The 20,761-nt window shown below is 34.6% G+C and overlaps 1 protein-coding gene across 2 annotated transcripts in view; it reads left to right on the forward strand.

Moving 5' to 3' along the window:
* The window catches only part of LOC105210416 (gonadotropin-releasing hormone receptor), a 34,928-nt gene extending 15,053 nt beyond the window's left edge, over nucleotides 1–19,875 (forward strand). For both annotated transcript variants that reach the window (XM_011181350.3, XM_029039183.2), the window contains exons 2-6: nucleotides 9,804–10,578; nucleotides 14,528–14,711; nucleotides 14,808–15,010; nucleotides 15,122–15,264; nucleotides 18,232–19,875. In XM_011181350.3, the coding sequence (XP_011179652.1) occupies nucleotides 9,832–10,578; nucleotides 14,528–14,711; nucleotides 14,808–15,010; nucleotides 15,122–15,264; nucleotides 18,232–18,769 (1,815 nt within the window). In that variant the 5' untranslated portion in view covers nucleotides 9,804–9,831 and the 3' untranslated portion in view covers nucleotides 18,770–19,875. The remainder of the gene's footprint in view (nucleotides 1–9,803; nucleotides 10,579–14,527; nucleotides 14,712–14,807; nucleotides 15,011–15,121; nucleotides 15,265–18,231) is intronic.
* Nucleotides 19,876–20,761: the final 886 nt, after the last annotated feature.

A 20,761-nucleotide genomic window follows, 5' to 3' on the forward strand; every position in this document is an offset into this window, starting at 1 on the left:
AGTACACTGATCACTTTGGTATATAACTTTAATGTATAATCCTATATCTAGTTTTATGACTTCCAGCTGTATTTCTGAAATAAAAAGCTCTTCAACGACACATTTGAAGCTGCATTAAATTGTCAAATGAAAAATAGCCTCAAAATAACAAGAGATACTGAAGACAATACAAACGTGGCGACATTACGATTAAAAGTCCGTTGCCCGAAAACAAAAACAGAAGATTTACAACGTTAATAGAAAAATTTGTAAAGCAATTTGCTCGCTAACTTATTGTAGCCAAGCGCTCCGAGCGCACTAAGACGAGGCTGTCAAGTTGTCAACATTTGTCAAAAACAATAAAACGCCAAAAATACCAAAAAATAAATAAAGTTTAAATTTACCTTAACTGTAAGTATTAGCCACAAAGGAAAACAAGTTTTTCCGCTGCAAACAAATCTAAAGTTAATACCAACAATAACGGTATTATTTTGAGTACAAAGAAAATTTGTTGCGTCAACGTTTAGCCGATTTACCGTAAGCATTTGGTTAATAAACGAAACGAAAAAAGAAAAATTCAATTTGTAGCAAGAAAGTTATGCCACACTACGCAGCAACCCTTGAAGGGTTAACTGGCCTAAATAAAAGCTTTTCTATTAGCCACTTGCAAAAAATAAAAAAATTATAAAATTTCCTGCAAACCATGGCAACATTTGAACTTGGCCACACACACCTCACGCACGCAGGCAAACCGATTTCCGTGACCGTAACAGTGTACAATATCACACGCACACGAACCGTAGTCGTATGGCGTAAAGGAATTTACATCCTGATAAAGTTTATTTAACGCAATTCTTGAATGGCAATTGGTTGTTTTTAGGAATTTGCCCGCTCACTATACGTATGTTTGTATGCGAGTGTGTGTATTGTGTGGTGCGTTAAAGCAAAGCACGTTTTCCTACAATCATTCATTTCCGCCTACGTTGCAACATACCTAGGCTAAGAAGCTAATGAAGGTACCGCAAGTAATATGACAATTACAAACACACAAAGGCAACGACATCGACGTATAGTTCATCAATTAGAATCCAATCGATTTGGTCGTTTAATATGAATACATGTTTTTATATAGTCACATTTACGACTCACACAAATGATGATTTTATGTGCAATAGGGTGGTCCATAAAAAGATAAATGCAAGGTTTTTTTAATTTTATCCACCCAAATTATAATATTAAAATCCAAGATCCAAGGCCCCGATTCGAGGCACTGAAAGCGTGTCGCCAAGGTTTCAAAGTTCAGTTTTACCAAAATATATCAAATCGGGTTCTAAATTCATAATTGTTACTGATTATAGTAGTATCAACTTTAGAAAAAACGTTAGAAAAAAATAATATTTTTTGGGTTTTCCTATGGGAAGGAGAAAATTTCTTCCTATTTGGCACATCTCAACCGTCTCCACTTGGGATCAAAAGGGTTATGTGGTATTTTTTCAAAACTGTGGTATTTATGAGAAACTACTAAAGCTACATATAGCAGTCAAACTTTCTGGAGATATTTCCTATAGCACTTCATTATGCAGAATGAAAATGGTTATAACCATGCCTACCTCCCATATGAGGATTTCCAACAGCCTCCGAATTGCGAAGGAAAGAGAGGAATAGCGCGCTGTTGTCGATTCGACTATAACCGGTAGAAACCGTTTATCTACGCCAATTACATACATACCTCCCATACGAAGGTTATGTTGAAAACTACTAAAAATACTTTAATTCAGTAAGGAAACACAGCAAATCTCTCAAATATGGCAAAGATGATACAGCAAAGCTGAACTAAGATTTGTATAAAAAATGGACGATTAATGTGACCCGCCTACATTTGGGTCAAAAACCATATCTCAGGAATTTCTCGAAATTCGATCATTCACTTTTTTTGGGCATACCAATGGCAAAGTTCGAAAATTGGCGAAATCGGTTCACAGCCTCACGTACATTCACTATAACACAATCAATTTCATCTGATTTGTTCACCTTACAATTTATAAATTAAGCACCAATGAAGATATCGGAACAAAATTTTGAAAAAATATTGCATTTCAAGGACATCACCCGAGAAGGCTAAAATCGAGCTATAACGTTTCCATGCCCTATATATCGAATATGAGGCACTGAGGTCGTTGTGGTCAATTTTTTACCGAAAATATTGGTAAATCTTTCATATATTCTAAAGAAATTCCATTGAGATAAGTTTCGTACCATATTGAGCCGCTGTGCCAAAAATGGGTGCAATCGGGGAAATACTTCTTCTAGTACCTATATACCCAATATTTTGAATTTTAAAAAATACAGTGGGCTTCATACCTTATAAATTGGATAATATGTGAAATATTTTAGCTAAATTAAGTGAGTGTATAGTCTTGGATATAGTGTAGCTTGGTGGTGGAAATAGTTAAAATCAATCCAGGAATTATCACAGCCGTCATATAGTAAATATACTAATTTTCGACATTCTGGTGACCATTATGCCGAATATATGGGTCAAATTGTGTGTTAACTTAATAAAATTACATACATGACTTACGATAGTATAAAATATTCGGTTACACCCGAACTCAGCCCTTCCTTACTTGTTTCATTTAAGTTGCTCATTAATGTACTTTTCGAGTATTTAAGTACCACCCTAATATCCCCACGTATGCACATAATTACGATACATTTATGCGCGTCTTTATTTACACATATCCAAGCATTTCCGCCAATAGTTAATCGTAGACTTTTTGGCATTCGCTAATCATTCTCTCAGAACCAGATATTTACGAACTAATTAATTAAGAGAAATGAAGATGCGAATGCCGTAAGCATAACGTCCATAAATTAACTACAAAAATAATTGAATACGTCTGCAACGAATACAAAAGAAGAAATGACCAATTTCTAATATTAATATTAACTTAACAAATATATATGTTGCAAGTAACTGTGATGAAACTGGAACGAATTTCATATGAATTGTTACTCCCACTGTTTATTTCCGGTATATTGTCACAATCGACAGATTTTCTGAAACATCTTCCGATCCAAAGAGAAAAAAATTTTTTGATTTATTGAAGAAACATTTGTTTGACCTGTCCTTAAAGCTATCCGGAGATCGTTCAAAGTTAAGCCGACTGTGTTCCAAAAACATTAGAATCCTCTGCAGAACGTCTAAAAATAGGTCTACCGAGAACTAGTTTATCTCATAGCACGACATCTTTTCATCTCCTTATTGTTCTCATCTTCTAGGGTTCTTGCAAACTAAATTTTATCCGCATTGAGGTCGCAGTGCAACTATACTTCGCCATTGGAAAGTTTAAAGTTGATTAGCACAGCAGTAACTGCTGTCAAACCTAGTCATACTCCTACTTCGAAGTATAATTAACCTAACTTCATCCTAACCCCAAAAATCTATAGAAATTTGGCAGAAAAAGAGGAACTTGAAGAAAAAACACTTTGCAAATAATTCCTAATTGTTTTTTTTTATTTTCCAAGTTTAGTGACTGGTACGTATGACCTCTAAAGCACACTCCACTGCAAAAGCAGTCGCCATAAATATTGATTTTATTACTTATTTACACTTTGGCATGAAAGGGTTAAGTCAACACAAACCCGCATTTTCTTCTTCTTTTTCTTGTCTTGGATTTTTAATTTTAGTCTAAAGTGTGCCAAACTTAATTTGGATAAGTGTATAAAATTTAATTTATTTGTAGGCACAATAAGGGTTTCCATGCACCTGTGTAAGGGACCACAGGAAATTTAATTAGGTGTAATTTCGCTTTTCCTTTTTATTTCCCTTTCACTTTGCAAATCCTCGATAAATAAATTTTGGGATTAAACATTTTGCTGTGTGCCTCCAACCACTTCAACTTTAATGATTTTGTCTTGAACTGAAGAAAGAAAGTGTGAAAATAATGCGAGATTTATTGCTGTATTATCACTGTTAGCAACTCAGTAAACAAGATTGAAGTAGATTGTGGATTTATGGAATGAAAGTTATTTACTATCGATCGGAGACGGCGCAAAAGTTTTATTTAATTTTTGTTACATTTTGTCAAAAGGATGGCACCAAGGTGGACGCAACATATAGCAGGAACCACTGTAAACCTTTTATGATGGTGGTTCTAGGTATATGTGACTTGTCCTACAATAAAAAAAGTGAACTTAATAATTAAGAAAGTCTTAAATTCAGGAACACCGGATCATCTGCCAGGTATCTCAATTATTTATCGATTTACATAAACTGGTCACAGTTATAATAAGTATGCGCCAGTGCAAGAACAGTCCACTTTCGAACCACGGAATATATTCAAATTGATCGTTCAGATAGAAAGAGATATTTCTCCAAAAAATATGACAGAATTTTTCTATGTGAGTAGAGGTTCTAAAGGAAGCTTCTAGATAGAGTATTTTGTATATTTAATTGTGGAAATTTTCTTTAGGCGATGACTTGAATTTCACTAAGCGATTTTGGTCAGTTACATATTGGCGCCCCAGTTATTTCTTCGTATCACAAGTCCGCGCCAATTCGGAACATCTAATGAAGTCAATGTCTTCACTACTTTGAGAGTTGAAAACTCTGGAGGGGCTTGGATGTCGTATTTCCTGAACTGTGATTCTCCAGAATAGTAGATTTTGCATGTAATATACCTACGTTTAGAACATTCCTTTAAGGCAGTAGTCTGCTTCACAGGCTTCAAAAAATGGTCTTTTTGTTTTGTTTTAAATCTCTTCCAAAACTATCCAAGAATATGTCTTTAAAATTCCAGAGGCCAATTCGACATATTTTCGAAGATAGAGCAGTTTTAGTGGCCGAGCGTCGAGCAGGTGCGAATGCTCAGGCAGACCTTTAAAGCGCGTTTTCTCGAGTTTTCATTTTCACGAGTGTTAGAAAACGGTGCCGGCGATAGCAAAAAGAATATATGTCTGATCGAAAAAAGCCAAATTGATCTAGCTTCAGTATTAAATTATCTTCTATTTGTACTAAAAAAGTTGGACAAAGGTATTATTTAAACTACTTGTTCTGCAACTTAAAGTCAAGTTTTTTTCTTAAAAAAGTGAATTTTTTTTTCAAACTTCGAAAAAATTTGGAATATTATAACTTCTTTGGTATTTTTTTAGTTTATAAAGAAAGGATACTTATAAATATTAAAAAAAAAAATTTGGTTCAACTGTTTCAGATGCATTGCACGACCTCCATCACCGGCACCGATTTACAAGTGCAGACTCCAGGCGCTCCAGAAAAATACTTACAACTTTGAAAAAATTTCAATATTTTTTAATAATAAATATTGTTTTTTAAGCCTTAAATATAGTACACTAACGTCTTAAAATTACGTTTACCGCAATCATTTCCTTCCCTTTCAAAAAAAAAATTGCTAAAAACGCTTCATCTAAAAATCTCCGAATTTGGACTATAACTTTTTCAAGTTCCCAGATATCGAAAATGAGGGCTTCAGTGCATGTGCCTAATTTTTGACCGAAAATATCGGTAAATCTCTCATATATTCTAATGAAATTCAACGGTGCCCCCATACACGCAATATACAAATTTTCAAACTTCCGGTGGACTTTATACAGTATTTATCAATTAATATGTGAAATATATTATCCAAATTAAGTAAGCATATAGTCTTGGATATATTGTAGCTTGGTGGCAAAAATAGTTTAAATCATTCCAGGAATTAACCCGGTCCCTATATAGTACTATATGTAATGATTCTCGTTATAGTTGAAATTCCCTAACTCGAATCACCTTAATCCACAAAAAAACTTCGAGTTAGAGAGGCTTCCGAATAACGGAAAGGAATTTGTATGAAATTTGACTTCTATCAGCTACCAACACATACATAGTATAAGTATAGATGCCTTTAACAGCGGAGAAACTGAGTAGAATGCTTAAATTGGTGTGGGTTAGCCGAAAAACTCCTTAACCATTTCACTGCTATTTTCGTATATTTTAAGAGAAAGGGAGCACACATACATACATATATACATTCTTACTCATTGCTGCAGTGCAATCTCTTATTATTTCTCGTTTTGCCGTTACACGCACGAACGCTCACACGGCAGCAACGGATTCTTTTCATAAAAACCAAACTGCCAATAAACCACGAGCATGTACAGTTACTTACTTACTTACTTTGCAGCTAACTGAAAAGCGGCAAATGCCAATAGAATTTATATTTGACACATCTGCAGAAAAATAAGTAATTTTCCAGTGTTGTAATTTTTTGTCTAGGTGTATGTGTGTGTAAGTGTTTGTATGTAAATGGGTATGGGAAGTGGGGATGTTACTAATGATATTATTTTTCGTGGATAATTTTTAATGTTTTTGACTTATTTTCTACCAAACAAAAATACAAAAAAAAAAACTTTTTGATTAGCCGACCATGTCAGCGCCTTTCAAGTCGAAATTTCAACTGTCAGAAGAGCAGCAGTTTGAATAGAAATTTTTTGCTGAATTTTTTCATTGTAGAGTATTTTTTTTTTAATTTTTTGGTTGAAATTCTTATTTTTAGTAGGAACCAAAAAACAGTTAGATTTCTATATTGTAAATATTTCGCGTTAGAATTCTCTATATTAAAATTTTAATCATACGCCGTGTAGTCAGCAACGTCTTCCGGATTTCGCTAAAGACAGCCAACTTCACGTAATTATGTAGTCAAGCCATAACCACATACGAAAACATCGTAAAGTACATGAATTTATGCGTTAAATACATGAGAAAGCTGGTTAAGCCTGCCTGTTAAAGAAGCAGAAATAACAGCACATTTAAGGGTTGGGGTAGCGCATAATTTAAAGGAGTATGACAGAAGCTTACTCAAATAACTAAAAAGCTTACATACATATTTTTTTTTTTGGTGGGTTGAGAGCCATACCTGCGGTGGAAAATTTTATGAACTAGTTAGAAATTCTAGAATTGAATTAATTAGAAAAAATTAATTTTTTTCAGAAAGAGAAAGCTACTTAGATACGTTGATGAAGCCATATTTATCGATAAAAACAGGGGAGACCTTCATTAAATCCAAATGTAACTGTCTTGAGCTGTAAAAAGGCAGTCCGATGACTAGTTGAAATTGTGCTAAATTTGGTACAAGAGATCGCACTAGGAAGGGGCATATTTGGATGCATTTTTTGGAAAGGTGGGCATTACCCCGCCGCAAATAGGTTTTTTTGTATATATCTCGCAAACCAAAAAAAACTATGTATATAAACCAAACTTTCAGCACTCACTTCCCTTACATACATATATACCCCAGTCAAATAATTATATGTGCATTTCTGCTTTTGTTTATATTTCTTATTCACTGTTATTTTTTGGATTTTGGTAAATGTGGAATAAAAGGTTGATATGTAAGAGTTACTATGCAACGAAAATTGTCTCATACTTTTCTCGTTCGTTGTACAGTTACATTAAGAATGTGCTTGTGAATTGAGTATTGCATAGTAAATATTTATATGTGCAAAATCAGTTTAGCGGATCTTTCTTACTGATAGTGTCGCAGCAAAAACTTTTTTTGCTAAAAGTTTTCAAAATTATTGTAGGTGCACTAACTTAATGAATTATTAAAAATTTGATTACATTTATTTAACTTTAAGCCTAAAATGTCTCGTGGTACTAGTTTATCAGCCGAGGAACAAGTAATAATCATAGGAATGCATGAAAGCGTTTCCAAAATGGCTCTAGACCAAAGCGACATCGGAACTGTATCTCAAAATTTCTTAAAAACCCCACTAATTATGGTAAAGTGCGACGCAGCGGACGAAAAACAACATTGAAGAGCGGTGCGAAAGGATGATTCGACGGCTAGTAGTTGCGGATTTGATAAGCAGCGATCAAATATGGACCTAGTTAAGACCTAGTTAAGACAAATCACAATAAATATAATTTTTCCAGTTATACATAAAAATCAGTTCTGAAACACACCTCCATGGCACCTAAGCCAACGCTAAAGAAAGACACAATAAAGCACATTTGAGGTTTGCAATTCAATACCAATTCATTGCAAGAATTGCAAGAAATATTGGAGAGATTCGCACCAGGAACGACGGTCCTACTACAAGCGATGTTTTGGAAGCGGTACCTTGATTTCATGGGCTGCATTTTGCTGCTGTGGAAAGCTATCTACATGTTTTATATTCACTCAAATGAATGCTAATATCAATGTAGATCTTTTAGACAGCGAGTTAATAAAATTTGCTGGCAATATTTATGGCATATAACTGGACATATCGAAATAATAACGCTTCAATCCACACGAAGAACTTCTTTAACGACCGGAAATTCCGGTATTACAATGTGCAGCATTGAGTTCGAACCTAAATCCTATTGAGAGTTCCTGGGGGAACCTCTCTGCTCCTGTTTTCCAAAACGGAAAGCAGTTGGAGACAGTACGTCACCTTAAATTAGCCATAAAGCAAGAATTTGCCAATATTTACATGACTATTCTACAGTCAGTAGTTAATTCTCTGATTAAGCGGCTTAATTTAGATTTAAAATATAAGGACAATCCTACTGACTAATAAAATAATGATTTCTTTCAGTTAAACTCAAATGTATAGGCTTTACTAGTAAAAATAGTAAAATGCACATATAAATATTTACCATTAGCCTAAACTTCAATTCCGTTTTATAGTTTTAAAAATATTTTGAAATTTGTTAATTTTTTATATCGTATACATTGATAGTAGAAAACCTGCATACTCAGAAATATTTTGCAATTTTGTAATCTTTAATTTTTTTTGCAAAAAGTTCATGCACATATAATTATTTGACTGAGGTACACACCATAAAAATAGGTGAACTCGGTTAATAACTACGCCCACCTCCCACACAAAGGTTATGTTGAGAATTAGTAAAAGTGCTTTAACTCACTAACGGAAAACACCAGGAACACTAAATTTTACAGAAGAAATGGCAGATGGAAGCTACACTCAGATTTTTTTACAAAATAGAACATGGACGTGGCATCTCCCACTTATGGAGCAAAAACCATATCTCAGAAACTACTCGACCGATTTTAATTAAATTCGGTATATAATATTTTCTTCACATCCTGGTGACACGGTCGGAATATGGGCGAACCGATTGACAAGCACGCCTACTTCTCATATAAATCAATTTTTAATGCCAAAAATTATTTAGTGTTGCCATATTACTTCAAATATATATATATATATTTTTTTTTGTATTTTTATAAAATTAAAAACAAATATTTCTTTTTATAGAAAAAATATGTATTTTAAGCTTCTGAGTCAAAAATATTTTTGTTCGGAGTTGCCATATCTTAAAAAATATATTTTAACAAATTACTGCTTATATTATAAAGAAAACTAAAAGTAAAAGTAAAATTATTAGTAATTAGAAAATAAAACAAAAAAACATTAACAGGGTTGCCAACTATTTTATGCATATGAGAAAAATTTTATTAATACGCTATTATCAAAACTGGTTTAAGCAATGTGAAAATTATAAAAAAAAACGAATAAAAATTTTGAATCACCAAAAAATGGAAATTTTCGGAAATAAGTAATTAAATAAGGAAATAATAATTTAATTGTGAAAATTACATAATTTTTTATAACGGTATCAAAGGAAAAAGCAAATAGAACAATTAAAGATTTAATTGAATACAAGGTTGCAACCAAATTAAGACAAAAATTGTAAAAACCTTGAAATTAGTCAAATAATATGTGACTAACTATGAATTAAAATCATAAACTATTTTTAAAACATTACAAATACTTCTAAATTAATAAACCATTACTTCAATCTGCTCATTACACAGCCTAGACAAAGTTACATACAAACATTAAATGGAAGGTGAAAGTGTGGTGGCAACATCTATACTCAATTCACACCGCTCTGTGGAAGCAATGCTTGAGCATTTTGCAGAAAATTTAACCCGCACACAGGAATATTACGAAAATCATGATGCCAACGCAACAGTGGCCGTAGCCGATATGACCACAACAACATCACCAAATATGCCACTGTCTCGCTTGGCACAAGTGCTAATCACAATATCACCAAATTTAGCAGAGAATAACACAAATTATCCATTTCTGTCAGACATATTAGAAACAACAACAGCTAGTAATGTCGTCTACGACACACACGCTCCAGAATTCTCCACCGGAACACTGGTCAAAGTCTGGGTGCTGGCTGTGATGGCCACGGCGTCACTCTTCGGCAATATGCTCACCATGTGGAATATCTACAAGACACGCTTCAAACGGCGTAGCTTGCGGAATTCGTGGAATGCCATCTACTCGCTGCTGTTTCATCTATCGATCGCCGATTTGCTTGTAACGGGTTTTTGTATTATCGGCGAGGCAGCCTGGGCGTACACGGTGCAATGGCGTGGCGGTGATCTGCTGTGTAAAACCTTTAAGCTCTTCCAGATGTTCAGCTTGTATTTATCCACATACGTGATGGTGCTGATCGGCGTGGATCGTTGGTTTGCGGTTAAATTTCCCATGAGATCGTTATATATGACCAAGAGATGCTATCAATTTCTGGGCATTGTGTATATCTCATCGTTTATATTGAGCATACCACAGGTGAGTGAAGATTTTTGATGCTTAAAAACTAGTATAATACCTTCCCATATCATATATTAGGCCAGATAATTTAGAGAACTATTAAGTCAATAGTTTAAATATAGGTACAGGGGTCCAATGTGTATATAGTCTCACCACCCGTTGACGTTATTATAATATAACTAGCTTCTAATGCCAATTTTTATTATTTATGCGAATACAACTCTATTTTAACGGAAAGGTCGCTAGAGTTCTGATTACATAAACTATCAAAAAACGTTTCCTTACCTTAGAAAGTCTAAAGTGAAGGGAATCTTGAAGTAAAGTGTGTGATAGTCATATTTGGATCATAAACTTTCTTCGTTTCAAAAAAAAAATTTAAATTTTCCGAATCGAACTAACAACTGGTATAAATCACTTAGACTGGTATAATCCGACAGAGGTGGAATAGATGGAGATTATACCACTTTAATATGATATTCCTATGCTCTCTAGTATTATATTCCACTTTATAACTTTGTTCTGGCAATTATCTTGTTATAAGAGTAGAGCTCACAGCGAGCTGAGTGGAAGAAAGAATATTTTCTTACCTTACCTTGAGAGACTAATGTGGAAGACTAAAGGTATAATGTGTAATAATCCAGTTTAGAGTATAAACTGTCTTCGTTTAGAAAAAAATTAAAAAAATGCTAATCGAACTAACAACTGGTATAAGTCACTTAGACTGGTATAACAGGCAATAGTGGAATATAAGGAGTTTTTACGAATTTAATGCGGTATTCCTATGCTCCCTAGTATTAAATTTGACTTTGTTGCTGCAAAAATCTTGTCATAAGAGTAGAGATCAAACTTAGAAGAAGCGAGCTGAGTACTGGCTAATGGAGTACTAATAATCTCTAATGGCAGGCGGATAATATCAGCCTTTAGGAGTAGGAAATCACTTACCCACCACAGTTAATTGAGCAAGCAACTTTAGACGCTTAGTTGGCAAATTAAGAAGAAAAACTATCAACAGTTAGTGAGTGCCACTGAAGAGGAGAACCTATTAAAGAGCCTACTCGGCTACCGTGCATATGAAATGCTATACTTTTCGCACAAATGGAATAAAAGTAAATTTGGGTAAATTATTTTTTCACACACACAGACAGTCATAGATAATACTTTTATTAATCTTTTGGAAGAATACAGACATATCTATACAGTTAAGTCTACGTGTATTTGTTGTGGCTCGCATGTACTGCAGTCGTAAATAAGTTAATGCAGATTTCTGTAATTTCGTGGGCAGCCTCCGAAATACTCTCTGTGAACTTTTGTTTTTATTATTGTGGATTATTTAATTGGTTGTATGGAATTCGCTTGCATTTCTACAACGTCGGTCCGGCCTATTTCGTATATAACGCTGCATGCGCGCCCCTCAACAACACTCCCACCATTGATGGTTCGCCTAATTTCGTCGACTAAACGTGCGCCCGAACTTTTATAATTTATTCTCTGTTGTGGTCATAATATAACATTGCACGTATTATAAAGTGTAAGCGCCATAAATACAATGTTTGATAACTTCTACGTGTGCCAATATACTTTGTGCCCCACACAAGAACAACAATTACAACGTGGAACTGGAAATGCCTTGTTTTCCTCAAAAAGCTCTTTAATATATTCAATGTGGATGCGAGGATGTATGTGTGTCTTTTGAAATTGATATGCGTACGAGGTAGCGCTGTCAAGTTTGTAACACGGCGCCGTTTAAATGGCGGACTTTTAAATGGTTCATTAAACTTCATTATAATTATACCGTTATTTGATTATTTTGTGAGCAAAAATCAAATTACCATAAATTGGTGCAGGTTGTCAGCGACTGTTTCTATTTTAAGAACGTTCTCAGTTCAAGATCTGGAACAATTCTTTAACCATGTTTCTATTCTAAGAAGGTTCTCAGTTGAAGATCTAGAACAATTCTTTAAGCATGTTTCTATTCTAAGAAGGTTCTCAGTTCAAGATCTGGAACAATTCTTTAAGCATGTTTCTATTCTAAGAAGGTTCTCAGTTTAAGATCTGGAACAATTCTTTAAGCATGTTTCTATTCTCAGAAGGTTCTCAGTTCAAGATCTGGAACAATTCTTTAAGTATGTTTCTATTCTAAGAAGGTTCTCAGTTCAAGATCTGGAACAATTCTTAAAGCATGTTTCTTTCTAAGAAGGTTCGCAGTTCCAGTTCTGGAAGAATTCTTTAACCATGTTTCTATTCTAAGAAGGTTCTCAGTTCCAGTTCTGGAAGAATTCTTTAACCATGTTTCTATTCTAAGAAGGTTCTCAGTTCAAGATCTGGCACAATTCTTTAAGTCTGTTTCTATTCCAAGAAGGTTCTCAGTTCAAGATATGGAACAATTCTTTAAGCATGTTTCTATTCTAAGAAGGATCTCAGTTCCAGTTCCGGATGAATTCTTTAAGCATGTTTTCACTTATTGGCCCTATCACTATTTGCTTCTTATTTCTTCAGTATTGAATTAATCTCCGAGTTTAGAACAAGTATTTTTGGATATCGAAAGCCTGCAGTCTAAACATCAAGCCCTCAAATTAATGGACTATTTTAAGTAAGTTTTATGTTAGTTGATTGTTCGTTTCGCCACTTTCAGTGTCTAAAGTGGTGTTGTTTTTGTGGCTTTGCATAGGCCATGAGCATTGGTGATCAGTTAGCATCAAAAAGAATTGATTATTGAATTCGAATCAACCTTTCACGATTATGGATATTCGGCAGTCTTCGAATCATGTAATTAAGTTTCTGTAAAAGAACTCACTAGAAGTCCGAGACTAAAGAGAAATAGCTTTGATCAAGTAACTAGATCCGAGTCCTCTTCACCGATCGAATCTTTATTATAACAATCTCAACAATCGGACGCGGTTTCTTCGAAGATATCTCAGAGGTTGCCCATAGAAAACTTTTTGAGTTGGTCAACATCATAAAAGTCACATAGTAGTTCATAAAGAACATTGTAGTGTGAGATCATTATAATAACGGTGGATTCGCAATTGCCATTCTAAAGGCATAGGTCGTCTGTCATCCACTATACATATTTATCCTAATTAAAAGTATATGTTACACAGTATGCAAGGAATTTAACCATTTTTTTATTCAAAGTAACCTCATATAGTTGGATCACAAGAGATCCACTGAGCTATTTGTCCTTAGTAAGGTTTAGCTCGTCGTAATGATAGGAGTTTTTACTGGTCACGGCGCGAAGGGACTACATGCCGTAAGGTTAAATATGGAAATTGCCAAAGTTGCATAGTAGAAGGGGAATTTGAGACATCGAGACACTTTCCTCTTTATTGTCCAGCTTTCGCTAAACTGTGACTGAAACAGCTTGACAGTACGAACTTCGGAGAACCAGTTGAACTGTCCCAATTAAAAAGGCTCAAAGCGCTTTGTCGTCACTTGAGTGTCTCGGGCAACCATTTTGAGGAGTTTGTGGCATCACAAAGGACTGGCTTTAGCTGTTCAAATGGGATTTCCTGTATGTGTGTGTGTGCTCATATATGGAAATTGCTCGAGATTATTAGAGGACTTGCTTATTCTTAACATGTAAAATATATATGTATGTATGAAAATTACTCAGATTTTTCTGCAAATTTTGGTAAAATTTTCAAGCTTTTTAGTAAGTGAATACTTTAACAGAAGTTAATTTCACAAAACTTAAAATCAACCCTCGTATATAAAAGTATGTAAGCATGCCCTTCAAGAATTTACGGCATGCATAAATTTTTTTAGGTTTCAGTTATGGGAAATCATTGTGAAAAGGTTCACATACATACTTGTACATACAAATTTGTTATTGACTGCAACATTGTTTACATTTAGTACATGCCACAAACACACACACCCTCACATACAACATACAGCACAACAAAGTAAATAACTATAAAACATGATTATTTTTATTATTTCTTCCCTCCACGCACCCTCCGTATAGTTTTTCATATTCCATTTATCGCGTGGCCCGTTCATCGAAGAATTCCATCAATGCGTGACGCATGGCACCTACACGGCCCCATGGCAGGAGCAGAGCTACACCACATTCACGCTATTCAGCACATTTCTGATACCCTTTTGTGTGCTCACCGTCACCTATATATCCACGTTCCGTGCGATTTCAAGTAAGTACTCGTACATACTTACAGACATATAATTAAAATTGGCGAACATCAAAAGAAAGCGGAAGTGAGAAAATTTCAACACAATTACAATTACAGAAAGTGAAAAGATATTCTTGGGACCGCAACAGGAGCCGCACACCAGCGCCAATTTAATGCACACAAATCGACAACGGCTCATACATAAGGCGAAAATGAATTCGTTGCGTCTGTCTTTTGTGATAATAATTGCATTTCTCATTTGTTGGGCACCCTATTGCACTCTCATGGTGTTGCTACAGTTTGTCAAAATCGATGAAGCGGTGAGTGTGAAGCACCTTTACATATATATACAAACATACTTATGGAATAGCGTTACTAAAATTCAATTGATTGAAAATCTCTTCTTTTTCTGCAATTTTATTCATTTTCAGACGAGTAAAAAATGTATTGCTGTTATATTCTTTTTTGGCATGTCCAATAGTCTGGCTAATCCGGTTATCTACTACGTCTTCCATCTGCACTCTAAGAGTAAATCGAGTGATAAAGGCGGCAATGGTGGTCACAGTTTGAATAGGTAAGTTGGTTTGTCGACACTTTTTAGGTTATGTTTATGCAAATTTTTTAAAGACAGTTGTTCTATAATTTTTAATTGAAATCGAAATTTTTAAACAGACGCGGATTGTTATCCTATAATGGACTCGTATGTATTACATATGTAACATAGATCTCTATATTTAGGAAAGATTTGTATATATGTATATCAGTTTTGAAATTATAACATGAATAGAAGACCTGAAGGCATAGCTAGCAATAGAATGCACTCAGAACTGCCCAATGAGTTTTCCAGGAAAATCTTCTCTCCAACGGATCGTGATGAAACTGTATATTTAATTTTTCTGAAATGGTTCTGATTTTTAGTGTTTCCTGAAAGATTTATACTGCAATTTCCAAAAAATGTGTGTTTTTGAAATACAATTTTTTTTTTCAAAGATCCCAATTTGATTCCTTATAGCATCTTTCATATGAGCTTGGTTGAAAAATATTGACTATTGAATTAAGAAGAATATATGGATTATATCCATATTATGTATTTCATAGTAACTCACCCTGTAATTAATAATATAAAATTTTTTAATAAGCCGAACTTCGTAAGGCAAATATTTCAATTTTTGAGGCTAACTTCGAAATACGAGGGTGTTTCAATAACTACCTATTCTTAACTTGATTTTGACTATCGTATATTACTTTCTCGTAGGCGGCTACTGTAAAAATTTCAGTATAATCGGCTGAGGTACTTATGTTTAGATCGCGTGTGAATGCGGTTGTGTCCCCGATTTACATAAAATGGAAAAGAGCAAAAAGCGTGTGTACATACATATGTCGTATACAGTAACTTTTCCACTTCGTTGGCGATCGTCAAAAAGTGTCGAGTTTCAAATCAGTCGTACGTCAGATTTTGGGGAGCCTAGGTGTCCCGAAAACGTCTACGTCAAGGAGGAAATCGTGACAAAGGTTCATGATTTTGGCAGACCATCGATTTAGGGCATGCTTGAGTCATATCCTGCGTGAAATTTTAATTTTTAAAATTTTCGTCTAATTTAAGTCTGAGTATCATCGGATGGGCCTCGGAAATTTCATATTTTATATATATATTATGAATCACAGATAATCTAAGAGCCGTTTTTCGAATGTATTATTAATAATATGATTTTATAATAAATTAATTGGGTATTCAATATTGAATCAAACAAACAACTAGTCAATATTTTGACATGAAAAAATATGTATAGAATAACATTTAGGAAAAGGTTTAAAATGTTTCTAAGGAAGCGGTTTTTCCTAACGAGTCAGTAGTCTAACTAGACTTTATTCTCTCTGATTTTAGAAAAAAAAAATCTGAAAGAAGTATTTTAAATATTAAGTCGATTATTAAATTTTGTATCGAAATAAGTAAGGAAGGGCTAAGTTCGGGCGTAACCGAACATTTTAACTCTCGCAATTTATTTGTTTAATTTTATTAATATAACTTAACACAATTTGACCAACATATGCGTCATATATATGGTATAAAGTCCATTGAATGTTTGGAACCACTAATATTAGGTATATGGGAGCTATGCGATTTCACTCATTTTTGGCACATAGACATATTATTAGATGAAAAATATTCCCCCTGAATTTCTTCAAAATATCTGAGAAACTTACCTATATATTCGGTAATATATTTATTAGAATCTCTGAGGTCCTCATATTCGATATATGGGCCCTTGAAAGCTTATGATCCGATTTCGGCGATTTTTAGAAGGGCGATGCCACACTGTGCCATCTTTATAGTGAAATTTAAGATTTCTGGTGTTTTTCTTTACTGAATTAAAGCAATTTCAATGGTTTTCAACATAACCTTTGTTTGGGAGGTAGGGGTGGTTATAATCCGATTTCTGTCGATTTTGGACTGTATAAGGGAATACCTAAATAATTTGGTTGATATAGCCTTAGTAGTTTACGAGATATGTACAAAAAATTTCGTTAGCGGTTAGGGCCCCGCCCACTTCCCCCAAATAATTATATCCAAATACGCCCCTGGATAGTGCGATAATTTGTATCAAATTTCATAGCTTTATATATAGCATAGTTATGGCACTTTATGTGTTTTAGGTTTTCGCCATTTTGTGGGCGTGGCAATGGTCCGATTTTGCCCATTTTCAATACCATCCGTCTCACCAAGGCATATGTGTACCAAGTTTCATTAAGATATCTCCATTTTTACTAAAATTATCGCTTGCACAGACGGACGGACAAACATCTTTGATATACATAACCCTATATCTAACTTGCTTAGTTTTAGGTGTTACAAACAACCGTTATGTGAATAAAACTATAATACTATCTTTGCAAAAGTTGCGAGAGTATAATAAATTAGCGCAGGCTTAATTTGGTTCAACCTTTATGAAATATTTTGTTTTAGATCTGTTCTTGCAAAAATTGTTTTTATTTTCTCTCAAAAACCTGTTATTAGACGTATCCTGTTTTTTTTTAATCAATCCCGCTTGAAGGGTAAATATTCTCTATTGATTTTCTAAGAGTTAGCGACGGATGGCGATTAGTTAGTTAGGTGATGTCCAAAGTTATATGTATACGAAAACTTATTTAAAACATTTTGCTTCATTAAGTACATATGTACATACAAAAAACTATTAAACATAGTTAGAATGCCCTATTTACGGTTCAATTAATGCTAACATTTACCTTTTCTATATATAAACACTATCTTCTTCATCTTCTTTGAAGCAATATTCTTCACTTTTAATTAAATAAAAAAGAACTCCGCAGCGAAATTTCCACCTCACCTGTTAAGCTACAATTTAAAAAGCGCGCATATCCAAGGCACAACACACAACTAGCGTTCTTACCGCTGATTGACGTACACTTTACTTGATATTGAGCAATTTAGAATTTTATTTAGACAAGATGATGATAATAATAAAACCTTTCACATTATACGAGCCATACAAAAGCGAGTTAATACACAATCTATTTACAGAGCCGACTCACAGCGAAATCCATCCATGCTAACGGCTGTTACACAAATCGACGGCAGCGGCCGGAGCACACGCATCAACCGCCAGCCCAGCTATTATCGCGCCCAACACAATGTCAGCAACAACTCCAAGGAGCAGACCAGCCTGCTACAGATGACCCCCACCGCCGCCATTGTGCATAAATTCAATTCGAATTCGGAACGCAGTTCGGTGGGTTCATCGCCACAAACATGCTCCACCAATTTTACACGCAGCGAACTGGGCGACCAAGAGCACGAGAGTGGCTGTGAGGGTGGCGGAGGAGGCGGCGGCAAGCGCGATGCAAATTCGCACAGCACCGTGGTGTATAGCTTCAAGAAGCCAGCTATTTTGCGCGCAAAAAGTTTCGAAGCATTAGCAATTTCACCGCCGCCCAATAATCGTATGCAAGCGCCGAAAGCGGTGCCACCTGTGTCCGAGAATGGGTTTCATCGTTCGGTGTGTGTGCTGAGCTTGGAAGATTGTAAGATATGTGCCGACGAGCATGTCTCTAATGTGTAAATGCCACGGTGTGTGTGCGTGGGTGGGTGTACGATTTGCATAGGAAATACTTTTTCGAGAAAAGCAAGTTCCTTATTTAAATAACACATTCCTCTAAGAAGTGTGTGTGTATGTATGTACATAGTTACTTGTTTACGTAAGTATATATGTATTTACTTTTCCCCGACAATATACTATTATCTATATGTATGTGTGTGTGTTTTAGTGTATTAAACTTGTCAAATAGGATTTGTATATTTATGTATATAAAATATAAAGTGCAAACTTTTGTTATTTTGTATAGCGTTAAGATGTGCTTAGCTACATACGGACATCTGTGCAATAATAGCGCAAAATGTGAAAGTGCAGTAAATTTAAAAAAATATTAAAAATCTTTGTAGATTATATTTGTATAGTAGAGTATATATGTATGTACATATTTGTATATAAGAAAAAAATTAAAATTATAAATTTATACCAAACATCGAATTTTTAAGACATAAAAAATATAAAAAATAGTAATAATAAACTATAGTTATATATAATATTTTAAAAGTATATGTATGTGTAAATATGTTATTATTTTTATACTCTCGCAACCTGTTGCACAGAGTATCATAGTTTTGTTCACATAACGGTTGTTTGTGTCACCAAGAAATATAAGAGTTAGATATGGGGTTATATATACATAAATGATCAGGATGACGAGTAGATTTGAAATCCGGATGTCTGTCCGTCCGTCTGTCCGTCTGTCCGTGCAAGCGATAACTTGAGTAAAAATTAAGATATCTTAATGAAACTTGGAACACATGTTCCTTGGCACCCTGAGGAGGTTGCTTTCGAAAATGGGCAAAATCGGTTCACTGCCACGCCCACAAAATGGAGGAAACCGAAAACCTATACAGTGTCATAACTAAGCCATAAATAAAGTTATGAAAATGAAATTTGGAACATAGGATCCCATTAGGGAGGGGCACATTTGGATGTAATTTTTTTGGAAAAGTGGGCGTGACCCCGCCCCCAAATAGGTTTTTTGTATATAACTCGCAAACCAATAAAGCTATATAAGCCAAACTTTCTGCAGTCGTTTCTTTTAGCCATTTCCTTATACAGTCCAAAAATGAAAGAAATCGGATAATAACCACGCCCACCTCCCATACAAAGGTTAGGTTGAAAATTACTAAAAGTGGGTTAACTCCCTAACGAAAAACGTCAGAAACACCAAATTTTACATAAGAAATGGCAGAAGGAAGCTGCACTGAGATTTTTCTACAAAATGGAAAATGGGCGTGGCGTCGCCCACTTATGGGTCAAAAACCATATCTCAAGAACTATTCGACCGATTTCAATGAAATTCGGTATATAACACTTTCTTGACACCCTGATGACACGGGTGGAATATGGGCGAAATCGGTTCACAACTACGTCTACTTCCCATATAACCCAATTTTGAATTCCATCTGATTCGTTCACTTTATAATGTATTCATAAGGAACCAATGAAGCTAGCGGAATAAAACTTTACACAAATACTGTATTTGAGCTGTGACATCACTTGTGGAAATATTGTCAAAATCGGACCATGACTTTTCAAGGCCCCTGATATCAAACATGAAGAACTCAGTGCCTAAGGTTAATTTTTCACCGAAAATATAGGTAAATCCCTCAGATATTTTAATGTAATTCATTCCCTCTGAATTTTTTTCTTATAACAGTTTCTCTCTGTATCTGAAATGGTAAAAATCGGGTCATAACTTCCCCCAGATCCTATATACCTATTTCTAAGTAATATTAAATTAAGTGATGGTATAGTCTTCGATATATTGTATCTTGGTGGTGAAAACGATTGAAATCGGTTTAGAAATTACGTCAGTCCCCATATACTATTTATGATGATTTTCGTTATTCTATTGAACTTTATGCCGAATATATGGGTCGAATTGTGTTGTCTTTATAAAATTACATCAATAAATTGCGAGAGTATAAAATGTTCGGTTACACCCGAACTTAGCCC

The sequence above is a fragment of the Zeugodacus cucurbitae genome, chromosome 4, assembly GCF_028554725.1.
Source record: "Zeugodacus cucurbitae isolate PBARC_wt_2022May chromosome 4, idZeuCucr1.2, whole genome shotgun sequence".
Taxonomy (NCBI): domain Eukaryota; kingdom Metazoa; phylum Arthropoda; class Insecta; order Diptera; family Tephritidae; genus Zeugodacus; species Zeugodacus cucurbitae.